Source organism: Dipteris shenzhenensis, chromosome 4 (genome assembly GCF_047967505.1).
Source record: "Dipteris shenzhenensis isolate YYH24624 ecotype China chromosome 4, Dip_SZ_1.0, whole genome shotgun sequence".
In the NCBI taxonomy this organism is placed as follows: domain Eukaryota; kingdom Viridiplantae; phylum Streptophyta; class Polypodiopsida; order Gleicheniales; family Dipteridaceae; genus Dipteris; species Dipteris shenzhenensis.
In genome coordinates, this window is record NC_141599.1 from 36792838 (window position 1) to 36809242 (window position 16405).

At 44.5% G+C, this 16405-nt stretch overlaps 1 protein-coding gene across 1 annotated transcript; it reads left to right on the top strand.

The window, feature by feature from the left end:
• Positions 1–5903: 5903 nt before the first annotated feature.
• Positions 5904–14378, top strand: LOC147902792 (ABC transporter I family member 21-like). Its single transcript, XM_087373157.1, has 6 exons — positions 5904–6170; positions 6366–6526; positions 12435–12486; positions 12582–12718; positions 12851–12937; positions 13394–14378. Exons 1-6 carry the CDS (start codon positions 5999–6001, stop codon positions 13673–13675), a joined length of 891 nt encoding a protein of 296 aa, XP_087229283.1. The 5' UTR covers positions 5904–5998; the 3' UTR covers positions 13676–14378.
• Positions 14379–16405: the final 2027 nt, after the last annotated feature.

Below are 16405 nucleotides of genomic sequence, written 5' to 3' on the forward strand. Positions count from 1 at the left end.
AGCGACAAGTCATTGTCTACATGCATTTTGTCAAAACTTGTTCTGTTTCCCTTTTTTGGCTTGCTGGCATTTACTCCTAGCCGTGACAAACTCATCATCAATGTCAATTGTGGTGTTAAGTTCTAGAAGTACTGGTATTTAATGGAGAGGTCCTCCTCAGTAGAAACAATAAGTGTGGAGTCCTCTTTCTTAAGCATTGGTACCTCTTCTTGAACTCTTTCCTCTTCTTAAACACTTTTCCTCCTCAATAGAAAGAATAAGTGTGGAGTCCTCTTTCTTAAGCACTGGTACCTCTTCTTGAACTCTCTTCCTTCTTATGAGCTCTAAGTTTTCTTCAGTGGGTATGTCTACCCTGCCTGCCTGATATTCTCTAAAATAAAACTTGGCATCTCTTAACCTCATTTGCTCCTAGATTCTCATTCCTCTTTTTTTTTTTTTTCTAAAGTTGGATTTATCCTTTTGTCTTGCCCTCAACTCGATCTCTTCCAGTTCCTCTTTGATTTATCCATCCTTCTTGCTCTAATTTTAGCCCTATTTCTTCTGCCATCTTTCAAGATTCTTTGAATGTTTAAGATGGCCACAAGCCAAGCCTCAGCAGAGGCAGATTTGGAAGAAGAAAAAGCTAGTTCCCACACTGTTTTAGTATGTTGTTAGACCTCCTGAATTTGAAAGAGTTGTGGGTCTACCATACACCAAGAGGGGAAAACAAAGCTTTGTGATTTGATAGAGTAAGAGAAGACATCAAGTCAATCTTGTGATCTATAGTCTATTCCAATAGGCTTTGAGATACATATATTCGATCTAGTCTTCCCTTATGCCTTCTCCAATCTATCTGCTACACCAAGTAAAGCACCATGTTGTTCCTATGTGTGAATTAATTGTAGGGTTTCTTTCAGATCATCCCAAATATGTAATTCTATGCCTCTCAAAATGGACCCTTTTCTTAGCCATCTATCATCTAGATTTTCAACCATGTTGAAATCTCCCAGTAGAATAGCGATGTTCCCAAAGGTAAAGAGAGATTCCCAAGTTGTTTTTCTTGCTTGGATGCCTATAGGTGCATAGATTGAGATAATAATAAAAGCAATATTTTTCATTTTGTAATTCACTGCAACCATCTGGTGTCCCTATCCTCTTGAAAAGTGATGACTCCATCCTTGAGATGTGATAAAATCCCTATTGTTGTTCCACCCCTTCCTTCCTCATGGGTAGTGAAAAAACACACATTTCATTTGTCCACTATCTTAAGTCTCTCCTCTGGAGTAGAATCTATTAATTGAACATCTTGTAAAGCTAGAAGAAAGTGAATTAGCACTAAGCCATCCAACTAATTCATGCTATCTAGTAGAGTCACTGAGTCCACACACATTAAATGCGAGGAAAGTCAGATGTTTAATTACCATTTTTGGTCTTTACCTTTTCAGCCTTAGGAACAAGGCTCTTGGGGGCATACTTTGACTTTTTAGTTTGAGAAAGTCTTCTTTTATTTTGCACAGTGGCTTGTGCTTTTCCTTGGAGATAGAAATCTTTCTAATCCGGGTAGGGAGCTCTTCATCAGAATCAACAGCTTCACTCTCACTCATAATTGAATCCTTCTAATTTATCTCATCTTCAAAAGATTTTGACCAACATGGTTTGACATCTACATCTTCCATATCATTTTCCTAAATCCACTACTTTGTTTCCTAATCAATCAATGCTTCAAAAGCATTTATGCCTATTCTTTCACCATATGAGTGTTTGCAATTTTCTTTGCATAATTCAGCTTTGGATCTGACTAAACTTTAGTCTTGGTTTTATTGGGCTTCACAACCCACTTGGTTTTGATACTTGAGGAGCTTGGATAGGTTTCTTTGGAGGCTTTGATTTACTTCTCTTTAGAGAATAGCTTTTAACTATGTAAGAAGATAAACCATAAAGGAAATAGGAATTTAGTAAGTTCTTGTAAACTAGGGGGTGTTTCATAAATTCCGCCATTCCTTTTGAGAATCACCACTATATGTGGTAGCTCTCAACAACATCTAGCTTGACACACACCTGAGGATTGCCTCTTGGGTTTATAAACTTTTCTTTTTCTACCCCTACGACCTCCCCCATGCTACTGCATAGGTTTATAGCTTGATTTACAAGGGAGAAGGGTAGATCAAGAAGTTGAAACCACAGAAGAATAGTATGGACCTGGGCTTGTCTGGGTTATAAAATCATGTGACCAATATTCCAAGTAGAGAGGTTGATTTTTGATAGGCCATAACCTTGGTGTAAGGCCTTAAGAGCCATTTCCTCATTTTCAAAGAGAAAAAATAATAGCCCTTTAGGGGACTAACACTAAGCACAACAAACTCTTTGTTGACCTAGTTAGTTCTCAACTAGTCTTCCAAAAAAGTACCTTGGTGTTGGGGACTAGGGAGGAAGCTAATAAGAGCATGAGAGGACAGCCATTACTTTATAATATGAATTTGTCTCATTGTGCGACTCTGGGCTCTCTTGAGATAATTCTCGTGGAAGCTCCAATGGTTTACCTCCACCTGCTTGACTAGGTCGATTTGTATGGTTCGACTGGAGTGTGCTCTGGAATGGTCGTTAAGGGCCTATGAACCATGCACTTTCTCCTTGCTTTGAATACTTTTCTTGTCTTCCCCTGGCTTTGCATGGGAAATGTTTGCGTTATAAATGCTTCAGTCACCTCGTTGTTGATGTCTTTAATCTACTTCGACAACCGCATGCTTTCCTGAGGGATTGGGGAACGTAAGACATTGCACTACTCCGGTTTTTTAGGCTATCCTCCAAATTCTCTTGGAGTTCTTTGTTTATCTCTTGCGGTGGCTGTCTGTTGAAGGCATCCTCACGAAGCACCGGGAGTTTCTCTCCCTTTTTCTTGTTCTATGGGACCGGGAGGGCGAGGATGACGCCTTGAAACAAGTGTGGAAAATAATACCCCCTTAAATTTCATAACAATCCTCGAGTAAGTAGTGGACCTTACATCCTTTGGAGGTGCTCCATTGATAGGTCCCTTTCCGAGTTCCATTCTGGGTTCATCTCCATGCTATTTCTTTGTCTTCAACTAAAGTAGAATATAAAGCACTCACTAAGGTGCACTTAGTTCTTGCTGGGATCGGAGAGGAGGAAAGTCAGTAGGATTATGTAGCTCCTTCGCATAGTCTATCATGAGGAAATACAGCTTCGAGGCATTGCTTCCATCATGCAATCCAAGAGGAGCTTGCATGAGAGGACTAGTAGTCACATCATCCTCAGTAGTCACGTCGAGCTTAACATCTTCGCTAGATTTGGAAGCGAAGGCCAAGTTAGGGGGTGGACGAAGAAGATAAGCTTTCCCATTTGAGTCCACCTCCATCCCCTTCCAACTCGTTCAGATGACCCCTCTTTGTTATACCTATGGAATTGTGCTTTATCTTTTGGCTTATGATCTAGATTTGTATACACGCTACTTGAGCATCTATTGTGCACATTCTTAGTTATATATTGCTTTTAAAGTGCATTTTTGAAGCCAATCTCTGATTTTGTGAGATGTTCATAACTAATTTGGTATGTGACTTCACACTGGTGAGGACCCTTGAAGTACTCTAAAGGGGGAGATAAGATAGTTGTTTTAAAAAATAGGTGTGAATGGTATGTTTTTCTCTTCTTTGTAATGCACATTCTTGATCTTGTTTTATAGCATTAGAGTCCTACTATTATGGTCCTACATATGCAAGTGTGCTAAAATTGTGCCATGCAAGCACCACAAATTTTGTGTATGGATCTTTTGAAGATGTTGAATTTCTTATGTGTTAGTGCTAGGATTCCTTCTCGACATCAATAGGCCACTTACCCTAGAGCCTATGTTTACCACCTCCATGTAAATGTTTTAATCGAATCCCTCAACTGTTTGCATCAAACATGCATCAAAGTAGCATACTCCTTAGCATCAATGGCAGTAACTCCTCTTCTATGCCAACAACTCATGCAATGAAAGTCAAAGGAAGTTGGTATGCATGAGTGCTACCTCATTATTGTGGGCCCCACCCACACTTGCTTTTATGCCCATCACACCCATGGCTATGCTAGTTGAAGTGAGATTGGTTTATAGGATGACTTTTGAAAGGCCAACCTTTTTCAAGTATTACAAATGATAGGTGAGGGCTTGTAGTATCAAGAAAAAGCAATGGAAACCTTTCAACAAGGTGCCTTCATATATATAATTTCCCCCCCTCCCCCCCATTTTTCTCTCTCTTGCTACACCATGGATCCCCTTTCCTTAGCTTCACCCTTGCTATTTGGCTTAGTTTATCCCAGGCTCTCTTCCCTCCATGGTTCCTAGCTACCTCCTAAGGTTGGAAATTTTCTTTGAAACTTTTCTATTGTGGCCTCTCTCCTTTTTGCGACCTCTCTCCATCTCACTTCTCTCTCCCTCTTTGTGGTCTCTCTCCCTCACACCTCGTTATCAGCTCAACCTCACTTTGCTATATAGTTGACTCTCTACCTAATGGTGCATTCCTCGATGTTGTTGCTACTTGCCTCTCTATTTTTGCTACTACTACTTGCTTGTTGCATACATTGTAGCCACACATTGCTACCTTGATATTTTTACATGCGATAATTTTACTTTTGATATTTTCATTAGGTGTCGAGAGAGTGATATTAAAATAATTGTGTGCATGTGCGTGTGAGAGAGAGAGAGAGAGAGAGAGAGAGAGAGAGAGAGAGAGAGAGAGGGAGGGAGGGAGGGAGGGAGGGAGGGAGGGAGGGTATGTCAGTGGGTTGGTTGTGTGGGTTAGGTGTGCGTGTAGCTAGGTTAGTACTTTATAAGTTGTTTTAGGGGCAAGATTTGGCTTATGTTAGTCGAGTTGTGTGGGGTTAGGTTACGTTTCTGTAATGTTGTTTTTGGATGCAAAAATAGAGACCATCCTAATTGATTTTGTTGAAATGAATATTAAGTACCATTAGTTATAAGTTTTTGGAAGTGTCCCCACAACCCAAATGTATAGGAGTTATCTAATAAAATTGACCACTTGACAGTCATTGTAGATCTTCAACTCTGGGCTGGAATAAAATTTGATTTTCATAACTTGAAGAAGGTGGACATTCCAACATAGGACTTTGCCAAATGGTAAAACCATCAACGTCAATCTTGTAATGCTATGGGGTCATAATCTTCAGCCTGTGTCATGTGCTTAAACTAGAGATGGTGATCTTATGGCACAAATACTTTGGTGAGGTACAAAATACGATGAGCTTACCATCCTAGGCTATCGTTAAGTACCCAAAAGCGTTGTGGTCACTACGACGAGCCTTAACTGTACCACACTTCATCCATTCACACACTAAACCCCCGCTTGTTTGAGCCTCCGCTGGTACCTTGGCGGTAAGAGTACAACATACGTGCCATGATGCCCTTGGTTTAAGCACAATGTAATAAATGCCATCACTATGAAAAACCCCTGCCTATATGCTTGAGCGAGGGGTCTTGGCTGCCCAACTTTGTCCACCTAGCGTTTTGGGCGGACCCAACGGTTTTTTGGATCGTGGCAAGGCACGAGGCTTAGCGTTGACCACTTTTAACAAGATGTGCCATAGTCACCCAAGATCACCCTCGCAAGCTGGTCTTGGCGGGTAGGGGACAGTCCCGAACGTCTCTCAGCAGTGCCTCTATTCGGTAATGTCAAAGTTCGGGGGGTTTGCGCAAGGGTACCCCCCACAGCCCCTACTGAAGATGACCACCTACGTGGCGGTTTGACGACCTACACGTGGAGAGCAGGCAGATCCTCTGCCATACGATTCGACGGCCACTGCCATGCAACCGCGCATATATGCACGGCGAATGTGCGCCTGCACCGGCTGCGGCAATGTACGGGGAAGGCGCCGTGGCTGGGCAGCTCCAAAAGTAAAAGGTACCATGTTTCACACGTGTGATCCAGTTGGCAAGTTGGCACGAGGGAAAGGCAATAGAAAAAAAATATAAGCTTCTTCCGATTGATAGAAAACGAAGAAACGAAGAAGAATGAATGCTTCCGTCGATGGCGATGGCGATCACGATCAGGAAGCTCAATCAAACAGCGTTGAAGTCTCTGGCTTGCAATTCTCTTACCCAGGACAGCCTCCCTTCATTATCGACTTGCATCTTGATCTTAAGCCTGGCTCCCGTTGCCTCCTCGTTGGAGCCAACGGATCCGGTTTGTTTTGCAACACCCTTCCCCTCAGTTTCATTTTTTTGCATCGCCGATAGATTTCTTTCTGCGGATCCTTGCCTCGTTTGAACGTGCTGACGGTTCTCCGTTCTTTGTTGAATCGCATTGGAGATGATTTCGCAAATTTCAATGGATTTGCCCAGAAACGCATCCTGACGTTATCTCAAAATGCCTATGCAGGAAAGACAACCCTTCTAAAAATATTAGCGGGAAAGCACATGGTGGGAGGGACAAATGTGGTTCGCGTGCTTGGTCGTTCTGCCTTTCATGACACTTCCTTGGTGTGCACTGGTCAGCTTGCTTACTTAGGCGGTTCCTGGAGCAAAACTGTAGGCTGTGCGGTAAGTTACATATATATATATATATATTCAGGTTTTTGTTGGAATATAGATAACGACAAAGCTGGGATTTCCAGAACGTTGGTGAGATCGAGAATGCAGCTATTTTAATATTTCCGGATTAGGGGAATTTACGTGGGCAGTGCGATTAGACAAGTTTGTTATTTATTGAACCGATGCTTTTGGAGTTCCGATTCTATACGGTTGAATGAGAAGCTTAGTAACTCTTCGAGGTATCAGAGCACTTATATAGGTGAATGATTTGAGAGTGCGGTTGTTCTTCTCTCCACTCAGCATCTGTGGAAATGGATCCAGCTTGCTGTAACATTATTGGACATCGATTTTTGAAGCTTGGAGATCAGGGTAGTCACAGCATTTACGGTTCTCTGAATCAGTGTCTGCGTTGTTCAAGTGCTGCTGCTGCTGTGCCAGTAGTGTCATCACGCAAGCTGGAATGGATCATGTATTGAAATACTAAGGATCTCAATTACATGAGAACATTGTCATATAGCGGCCTATTTGAGTTTCGCTTTGAATTCTCTTCTAAAAACACAAACCCTGTCCTATCTTAGCATGTGTGGAAAACGTTTCCAGCCAATTGTTATAAAATTGGACTGTGATCTCCCTTGGGAGGTTGCAGATTAGGATTGTTACGTGGCACATGAACAAAGTATGCTGTGTTGGGATGCTTTACAGAAATCTTATAGTGTAGAGTTCTAAGCGCTGCAGTTGTGCCACCATGTGTAAGCATGTGAAAGCCATATACATAACAATAAGCCCATATAGAGAATAGTAAGCCCTTTCTTATATTGTGGCCTACCACATGATGAATATTTAAACTGCAATCTGCTTTGTTAAGGAGCAGATAATTTACATAAGGCAATGAAACTAAGAGCTTCTCGACAACGGAGGTCTGCTCTCGTTTCCGTGATCAAAGTAGATGCTCGCGGTGTCTGACTGCCTCATGAATGAAGGCAGCTAAGCTTCTCTGGTCTGGAAAGGAGAGAAAGCGGGACAATATCCCAGAACTATCTTTGAAGAGGCAATAGAAGCGTCCTCGAATCTCATAGTATACTGGGCATCTGAAAATGAAATGCTCCTCCGACTCAATCTCCTGTGTGTCACATAATGTGCATATGCGCCTCTCCTTGTGCAAACCCTCAACCTTGCCACTCTCAATGCTAAGTGTATGTGAAGACCAAAAACTGCCCAATAGAGATCCTTAAAGAGTGGGGTAGGTAGATGTGCGTATATCCTGGTGGGTCGATAAAACCCTCCACTGTGATATGTAAACAATGATCCCTGTAGAAGCTGAGCTTCACTGGAAGCTCGCTCTGTCCAGGTCCTGAAAGTGTGTAGCCACAAAAGATCCTCACGAATGACCTAGTTGACCTCATGAGACAGGACAAGGGAAAAAGGTGCGTCAATGTTATACTGGAAGGGGGGAAGTCTATCTATGTGGAGTCCCAATCACTCAAACCATCTCTCTGTGTGTGCAAACTAGCATCTCTGATCACCTGTTTCTGATAGTGCCATAGAGGAGGACAATGCTAGCCACGGTAATCTGTTGCGTCCATAAGTGCATAGGTAGGTGATAACATGAAATGCTGCATCAAGTTGTAGTGGAGATGACCCAAACTTAGCCTGAATGATCTGGTGAGGAACTGATGCCTTATTGCGAATCATCCGTGATAGCATAAGAATCTATAGGCGCTGCATCGCCCACCCTATATCTGACAGATCCGGCCTCCAACTAGGGCTGCCATATATCCCCTCTGGGTGGACCAAGGAGTCAAAAAGCAAGCCCTTGGTCCGCAGGTCCTGGAAATGTGAATGGAAGCACTACCTCTCTAGTTTGGCCAATGAAGCGTATGCTCTGCTCAATCAGGCCTGCATCACCGGTCTCATAGTAAAGATAGGTCCAGAGAAGAGAACCCCTAGGTCATACACCTAAGTGTGAGGATGTGATCCATGGTCCCATGATCACGTTAGAATCTAGCCTGTCCATCTGCTCTAAGTCCCTGCATCTTTGCGAATTGACTGACCTCAGAATCAAGCACTGATGTATAAATCTGGACATGACATGTCTGATCATAATGGTCCTGTAGTTCTCGGCCATTATGAAGTTTCATCACGGCATCCTTCACACCCTTCCTAATGAAGAGTGTGTAGGATGTGGGGCGGGGTATGTGTGAGAGGTCAGGAGCTGGCTGATTTGGGATATCATAAAGCGTGCGTGCATAATTATGCCAGACTTGAGTGTTAGTGAGTGGTGAAGGGGACTGCCCCTCTAGAAATCTCTACCAAAAGTCCTTAGAGTTGTTACCATACAGAATATTTAGTAGTTCCTCCTCGTTTCGGTGGACGAAATCTAGCTTCTTCCTACGTACCAATTGATGGTACTCATGTAGTGTCTCTGGTTCATTCAGGAGGTGGTTTTTGGTTTTGAATCTAAGTTGACAGCGTAAAGCCTTGCACTCATCATCGTACCAGCTATTACAAGGGGCGGTCCTAGGTGGTGGTGGGTGAGTGGAGCGAGTAGTGTGAGGGAAAACGTGAAGGGCACCCTCGTGTAGTGAGCGGGTGACCATAGGAGCACGATCCTCTAGTAAGGGTATAAAGTCAATATATGTGAGAAGTATGTAAAGGCGAGCTGAATATGTAGGTGAGAGGCTGCGATCGAAATGTATGTCATGATAAGTTGTGTGAGTGATCTATGGAGTGGGAGGTACTGTGAGATGGGATGTAGAGATACTAAAGAAAAGGTATGTGTGATCAGCCCCGGGAGGATAGGGTGCAACCGTAAAACCAGTGATACAAGAGGTGAAGGCAGAGGATCCCATGATGTAATCAACAACGCTAGAGCCCCCTCCACGTGGGAAGCATGTAAAACCACCTAAGGAGGGCCATCTATCAAGACCATTATAAATAATAAGATCATGCATCTTGCTTAGATCTAACAGAGCCTGCCCGTAAGATGTGACCGAAGCTCGTCTATTAGCTGAAACTTGCATATGAACCTACTTCTTCAAGATCAATGTCTGGCAGTAGAATGGAATTGTCTTTGAAATCGAGAAGTGGTACCTGACGAACCCCTGTCCTTGTGTTGAAGTCCCCAACCAGGAGGACTTAGGCAGGAAGCCTTCACTTCCACACATGAGAGTTTTTGGGTCTCTTGCATATGTTCATGTACCATCTCAGCTGAGACATAAGCTTGATGACAAGGCAATCAAATGCATATTTATTGGTTACAGCCAGGAGAGCAGAGGGTATTGGTTATACCAACCAAATACTGGGAAGATGAGGTCTCGCGGGGGAAGTAGCATACTGCAACAACAAATCCCGGCTGTCTGTATGTCGGATCGGATCCAGAGAAATTTGGAGTGTGTATCTTTCCGCTCTATTGAGATGGTCCCCAAAAGGGTGGACCTGTAAAGAACTGCTACTCCTCCCAATCCTCGTACCCCCCTTGTGTCTCTTGTCTCATCTTTGTAAGCAGTCTCCCATGTGTACCCACTGACTATCGGTAGTGGGCGCTTTGGACTCTGATGTGTTTGTATAAAAGACTATGTCACGACCTGTATAAGATTCTGAGAAGTTCCTTGGTTCTGACCATAAGGTACTATTATAGTTCCAAATGGTACACACAGACACAGAGAGAGAGAGAGAGAGAGAGAGAGAGAGAGAGAGAGAGAGAGAATAGTGCCCGATCTCTTTCTTCCTTTTCCTGTTGAGCTATCTGAATGTGCTTTTCCTTTCTTTTTCGCTGCTCGTAGGCATACTTCTCAGGTTCTGACCATAAGGTACTATTATAGTTCCAAATGGTACACACAGACACAGAGAGAGAGAGAGAGAGAGAGAGAGAGAGAGAGAGAATAGTGCCCGATCTCTTTCTTCCTTTTCCTATTGAGCTATCTGAATGTGCTTTTCCTTTCTTTTTCGCTGCTCGTAGGCATACTTCTCAGGTCTCTTGGGGAGCTTCTTTTGCTTTCTGGGCTGCTTGGAGATTTCCTCTCTAGCCTCCTGTGTCACGAGGACGTGAATTTATGGGACTTTTGATTTGCGACTCCCATAATTTACGCGTGATTGCCTCGAGCCTCTAGGGCGCGAGAGTCTGGCCAGGTGCACGAGACTTGGGGAATTAAAATTCCTAGTGGGCCCTTGGAAATTGTGAATGTGTGCCCAGTTACTAGGCAATTAATTCCTAGGACCAAATTGTGCAACAGGGGGCCAAAGAGTGGTGCAAGAAAAAATTGCTATTTTGGGCACGGGACTCTAAAATCAGCACAAGACACCTGTTTGGCATGCAGGAGGCCAAAAAGCAAACAGAAAAGTCGAACTTTTCTTTGAGGGCTGTTTTTTGAACCACAAAAGAATAGGGAGAGGCAAGTCACAAGCTAGGAAAGTGCTCCAGGGCTATTCTATCACATCGCCTTGCTGATTTTTGACTACCAGTGGCAGTCTGTGGGCTATTGGTGGGCTGCCAGGGCTGCTAGAAGCTCAAAATTGAAAACAAAATTCGTTTTTGTGCCAAGAGCATCCATATAAGTTTGTTTTTGCTGCTTCCAGGCTGCACAGAGGCTGCTACAGGTGCTGTGGGCTGTTTTGGAGCTGAGCAGGAGCTTCTATAGGGATTTCGAACTGTTTTTGGTTGCTTTTGGGCTGTTGCTGCTGGTTTTGGATCTTTCCAGGCTTGGGGCGCTAGCGTTTGGGGCCAACCGGTGTCCTTGTTTCTGAGTAGGAGCTCTCTAGCTCCCTGTGATTAGTTTGTGGTGATTGATTGTTTGATTAATTACTATGTATGCTGTAGTTAAAGTGGATCCCATCACCCTTTAATCTAAGAAGGCTGGTTTCATCCTGGGTGGCCCCGAACCAGATCCTCCCTCAGTTTCTGGAGTGGAGCATCCGGGCAAAGAGGTTTTCTGACTCTGAGGCTACATCTGCTTATGGCCTGCATCATGGTGACCATGGCTGATGGGGATACTTATGCCTCTGCTGATGGAGGTGCTACTGGTGGAGGGACTGTTTGCGGTGCTGCAGGCTGCCTTCCTGGATCTGTGCTACACAGTCTTGAGAAAAAAATCTGAAGCTCTGGCACAAATGTAGTAGGTAAGATGACTAACTTCCTCTCTTGCTAGCCTATTATCTTCTCCTGAGCGGAATGTATAAGCTGTGAAATACATACAATACGCTTCTGGGGTTGATCCTGGAATGAGGAAGGGGGTAGTCATGTATATAGGTTTGGACCACTTCTGCTGCTAGCCAACCCCCCTTGTGGAGCCTGATTAGCCCTGTTTCTGTGCTGTCAACAAGCCCAACTTGCCACCTGGCAGTTGGGTGCTGCACCCGTCTGCTTACAGCCACTTGGCAGCCCTGCATTGGCTGCTGGCCTGGTCTTCTGGCACTGCTGCTGCAAACCTGCCAGCAAGGCAGCCGTGCCATGGGCTTGCAGATGGCCATGATGACTTTGCATGTTTCACTTCTCTGATCAAAACAGATTTTCTTTAGCTTTTATTGTTCTTCCATGATCATGAATAGAATGAGGCTGGGTCATTAAGATACATATTTTGCTTCAACATGGCAAACATATTTAAGTGTCAACCATTCTGGATTGTAAGTGTGCACTAGTGTAGACAGGGCTTGCTTGGATCATGTTTCTAGTATATTTGGTATTTGGCCACTTACCCTGGCTAAGATATTTTTGACACTATCCCCTATGCATATAGGTTCTAGATTAACGGATGCAACGTATTTCAAAAAATGAGTGAGCTCAATGTCACTATCTACGTATATGTGTTAAGAACATTGACTGTGGGCCATGAACAATATTAGAGGATGATCACAGATCTATTGCTTGAATGATGGTTAACATTGGTCTCTAATTCAACAAAAAATTTCATTGCGTTGGCAGGGTGAAATTCCGTTGCAAGGGGATTTCTCTGCTGAGCACATGATTTTTGGAGGTAGTCATGTTATCTGGACTGTAGCTTTAATGGTCGTATTTCAGCCCCCCTTTTTTGTCCAATATGATTTAAGTTAAATGGCGGCATCAATGCAGTGGAGGGGGCTGATCCCATGCGAAGGGAGGAGTTGATAGAACTCTTGGATATTGACCTGGAGTGGAGAATGCACAAGGTTTCTGATGGCCAACGGCGGCGGGTTCAGATTTGTATGGGTCTTTTACAACCCTTTCAGGTATATTGCTGATTTTGTCAAATTTAAGTGCACAACAATTGAGGACAAATTATTTCAGAAAGTTTTTGTGCTGTCAGTAGGAACCTGGTCCCCAGGAAATTCATGATTGAGTTAGCATGACTGTTGTGACAGGTATTATTATTGGATGAGATAACAGTGGATCTAGATGTTGTAGCTCGAATGGATTTGCTAAGCTTTTTTGTCAGAGAATGTGAAGAGGTAATAGTGATGCTCTTTTTAACCTTGAGTACAAAAATCTGGGTCCTGTTTTTTGTTTGGGTTTAAAGGGTTTTGAAAGCTAACAAAAATGTGATGAATTCATACTTACAACACTGGCCAACAGGAATGACTATGTATGCCACCCCCAAGAGACCCATTCCAAAAGGATCATAACATTCCTTGTAATTTTCTGCACCTGACGTAAAAAGATGTCACCCATCGACCTCATGTGACTCTGCTCAATTCAACAAGAGAAAAATGGCAAACTTTCGTAGTTTGTGTTTTCTGGGAAAACAATTTGACAGAAATGGGCATTGTCATTTTGAATTTGAATATAAATGAACAACATTGACTAAAGTCGCTGCAAGACCTCAAGACCTTTAGTCATATACTAGCAGCACTAATGTTTGGGTAAGGGGATATGGATTATTCTAAATCATGGAATGTTGATTGTAGAGGGGTGCGACAATCGTATATGCAACCCATATCTTTGATGGTTTAGAGTCTTGGGCATCTCATTTGGCATATGTGGAGGATGGGAAAATGAGGCGCCTACAGAGGATTATGGAAATCCCCGAGCTCAGTTCCATCAGGCATGCTAAGAATTTGCTGCAAGTTGTCGAGTCTTGGCTGAGGAAGGAGAGGGAAGCAAGGATGCAGGCAGAACATAACACTTCTGTTAAACCTGTTCTTCCTTCTCCGTGGGCATCAAGCCGCCATATGGCCTACTATCGTTGACTTAACAATCTTTGATAAGCTGAATATCAATGGCAAAATTTTATGGGTTATTGTTGAAACTTTGTAGCCATCTGACATTATTATTGGCCACTTCTATTTGTGGACTCGTACAACAAGTAGGCATCAATGGTGCTCTTGGGGCAGCTCATATGTGTGACGTATTTGTCGTTGTTATGATGATTAGACCTCTCTCTCTCTCTCTCTCTCTCTCTCTCTCTCTCTCAGAGATGCAGATACGTGTGTTGTGCTGCCTATGGCCGCAGGCAGCAGTTCTCTCTCTCTCTCTCTCTCTCTCTCTCTCTCTCTGTGTCTCTGTGCAGCACAGAGAGAGAGGGAGAGAGGGAGAGATGATATTATTAATGTCTGTTGGAGGCGCAACACAATCTCTGGAAGTGTACTACAAGTTGCAGATCCATAGTTAGCTATGTTTCATGTATTGCTAAGGCGTGTGCCTTGTCTAAGCCTTACCACGGTGTTCCAAGTCTGCTTTAACGTTTTTGCTGGCTGCCCAAAGGGATGATGCAGACTCATGTTGACAGAACTGTTAACGATGACATACAAGAACTGTACTGTGCTCATAAAAAATGTCTCCTGACTGGCATGATTTGCAAACTTCATTTTCCCTTGGTACATTCTCCAAGTTCATGAGAGGTGGTCCTTAGTTTTTTACTGGTCTTCTCTTGAACAGAAAGATGTTCTCATTAAGATACTTCTGCCTCAGCATTCAGCTGATTTCTCTTTTGTAGAAGGCCATCTTCTCCTTCAGTGCAAGGTCCTGGCTAGGAGTTTCTATGTTAAGAGAGCAAGAGAGAGCGAGAGAGAGGCCAGTCTAATTTGACATGTTCTGCCTTTTGAGACTGCTGAATTTCTTCTATAAGATCCTGCAGATAAATTTGCTTTGAAGCTATTTGACTTTGATAATAAGTATTTTTCATAAGAGGTAAGAGATAATCCAAGAAGGTGGTTACTACTCCCCTGCTAGCTCCTTTCTTTCCCCCGCCCACCCTTCTTCTGCCCTCTTCTTCTTGCTTGCAGCCTCCCGCTCCCACTTCTGGGTCTGTAGCAGCCCGTCTTGGGCTGCCTTCCCCCAGGGGGTTTCAGCCTTCCCTGCCAGCCCTTGGCTGTCCTCCGGCCTGTTTTTAGGGCCGTGGCAAGGCTTGGTAAAGGCGCAGCCCCTCCCAGCCCCTTCAGGGCCTTCTTGGCCCTCTAACAACCAGCCTGAGGGCTGGTTTCAGCCCCTTACTGCACCCTCAAACCCTTTCCCACGACCCGCATTCTCCTCTGCCCGCAAGGCTCCCTAGGTTCCCTTGAGCCTCCCGCCCGCCCCTTCTTTTGGTTGCTCCACCTTCCCTTTTTCTGCCATCCCCCTTTTCTCTCCTGTGCTAGTAGGAGCAGCTTTGTGTTTTGACATCGGGGATCATTATCTTGTGTGGTGACTCTTTGCCTGGCAAGAGGGGCTCTCATGGATATGGCAGATCGCTTGACCCCTCGAAGTTGCGCCCTAGCCATTCGGATCTCCATTTCCTCATAGGACAGTAGGAGGTGCACATAGCCATTCAAATTACCCTTTCCCGAGTGGACAAGGAGGAGGTGCAGATAGCCATATAGTCACTTCAGGACAGAGCAGGGGCCGCACTATGGGTCTCACACCCACTTAAGAGTTGAGTTTGAGACTAGATTCAGGGGAGCTTGGCACTCAAGGGTGATCGCATTCAAGAGGTTATCGTCTATTGTAGAAGAGTCCTCCAACTGAGTTCCCCCGTGATTGCGGAGGCCCTTGTGGAGTAGAGCCCCATCATATTCCCTTGCTCTTACTTGGTATTCTCGATACCTTGGTACCACAGTTTTATGGTAGACGGCACGTCATTTGTCGAGGTTCTAGAGACGCTATCCTTCCTAAACAATGTAGGCCCATTCTGTTCTTGCTTCGAATCCGATGGAGTTTCTAGCATGCTTGGTCCTTGTGGAGGATGGTCTTCGGCGGCTCAGGGTGATTACTGAGTTCCTAGAGTTCTTGTTCGAGGAGGTTCTTTTAGAGATCGTGGAGAGGGTGAGTTCGGGTAGAGAGTCGAGGTCTCATGCCTCCTAGGCAAGTGCCTTACAGATGGGGTACTTGATAGTAGCTTGCCCTTGTAGTGCAGGTCATGTTTGCCATGCACAACAATGACAAGGGCAGCATCGGGAGAGGGCAGAGGATAGACGTTGTAGAGATCCCTCGGGTTGAGCCATCGGGGGTTGGACTCACGTGGACTGCAAGAAGCCTGGCAAGAGAAGTCGCAAAGAATTAAAGGCATCATTCACATTGATGATAGTAGGGGAGCCGCATGAGTTGCCCCCATCGGCCCTCCTACCCAGAGAGGGCTCCCTCAGGGCAACCTTGACACTTGGAGGTAGAGGTGTTCTTTGATCTTCCAACATATATTCTTCCCTCAGCACAGGATTCTCAGCTAACTGAGGAGACTTCACGGGGCCACGTGCCCTCCCTCCAGACCCCCTTTATCTTTCGCTCCCACACTACATTGCCCCCAGCCCCCTCTCCCCCTTTGCCACCTCCCATTGCCCCTTTAGCACAGTTGATTCCCGTTCTCGAGTCATTCCATCCCCCCCCCCCCCCCCCCCCCCCCCCAACTTCGACTTCCACCTCCCTCCCTCCTCTTGTGTTGCGATGCCCACCCTTCCCTAAGTTGAATAATCACTCTAGCTAGAGCTCAACTTCCTTGCCCTAGTTTC

Excerpts from the sequence above, each read along its gene's own strand:
- LOC147902792 (XM_087373157.1), top strand. The coding sequence starts at position 5,999 with ATGAATGCTTCCGTCGATGGCGATGGCGATCACGATCAGGAAGCTCAA. Across the intron at positions 6,171-6,365 it reads CGTTGGAGCCAACGGATCCG|GAAAGACAACCCTTCTAAAA; the intron begins GTTTGTTTTGCA and ends ATGCCTATGCAG. Across the intron at positions 12,487-12,581 it reads TGAGCACATGATTTTTGGAG|TGGAGGGGGCTGATCCCATG; the intron begins GTAGTCATGTTA and ends GCATCAATGCAG.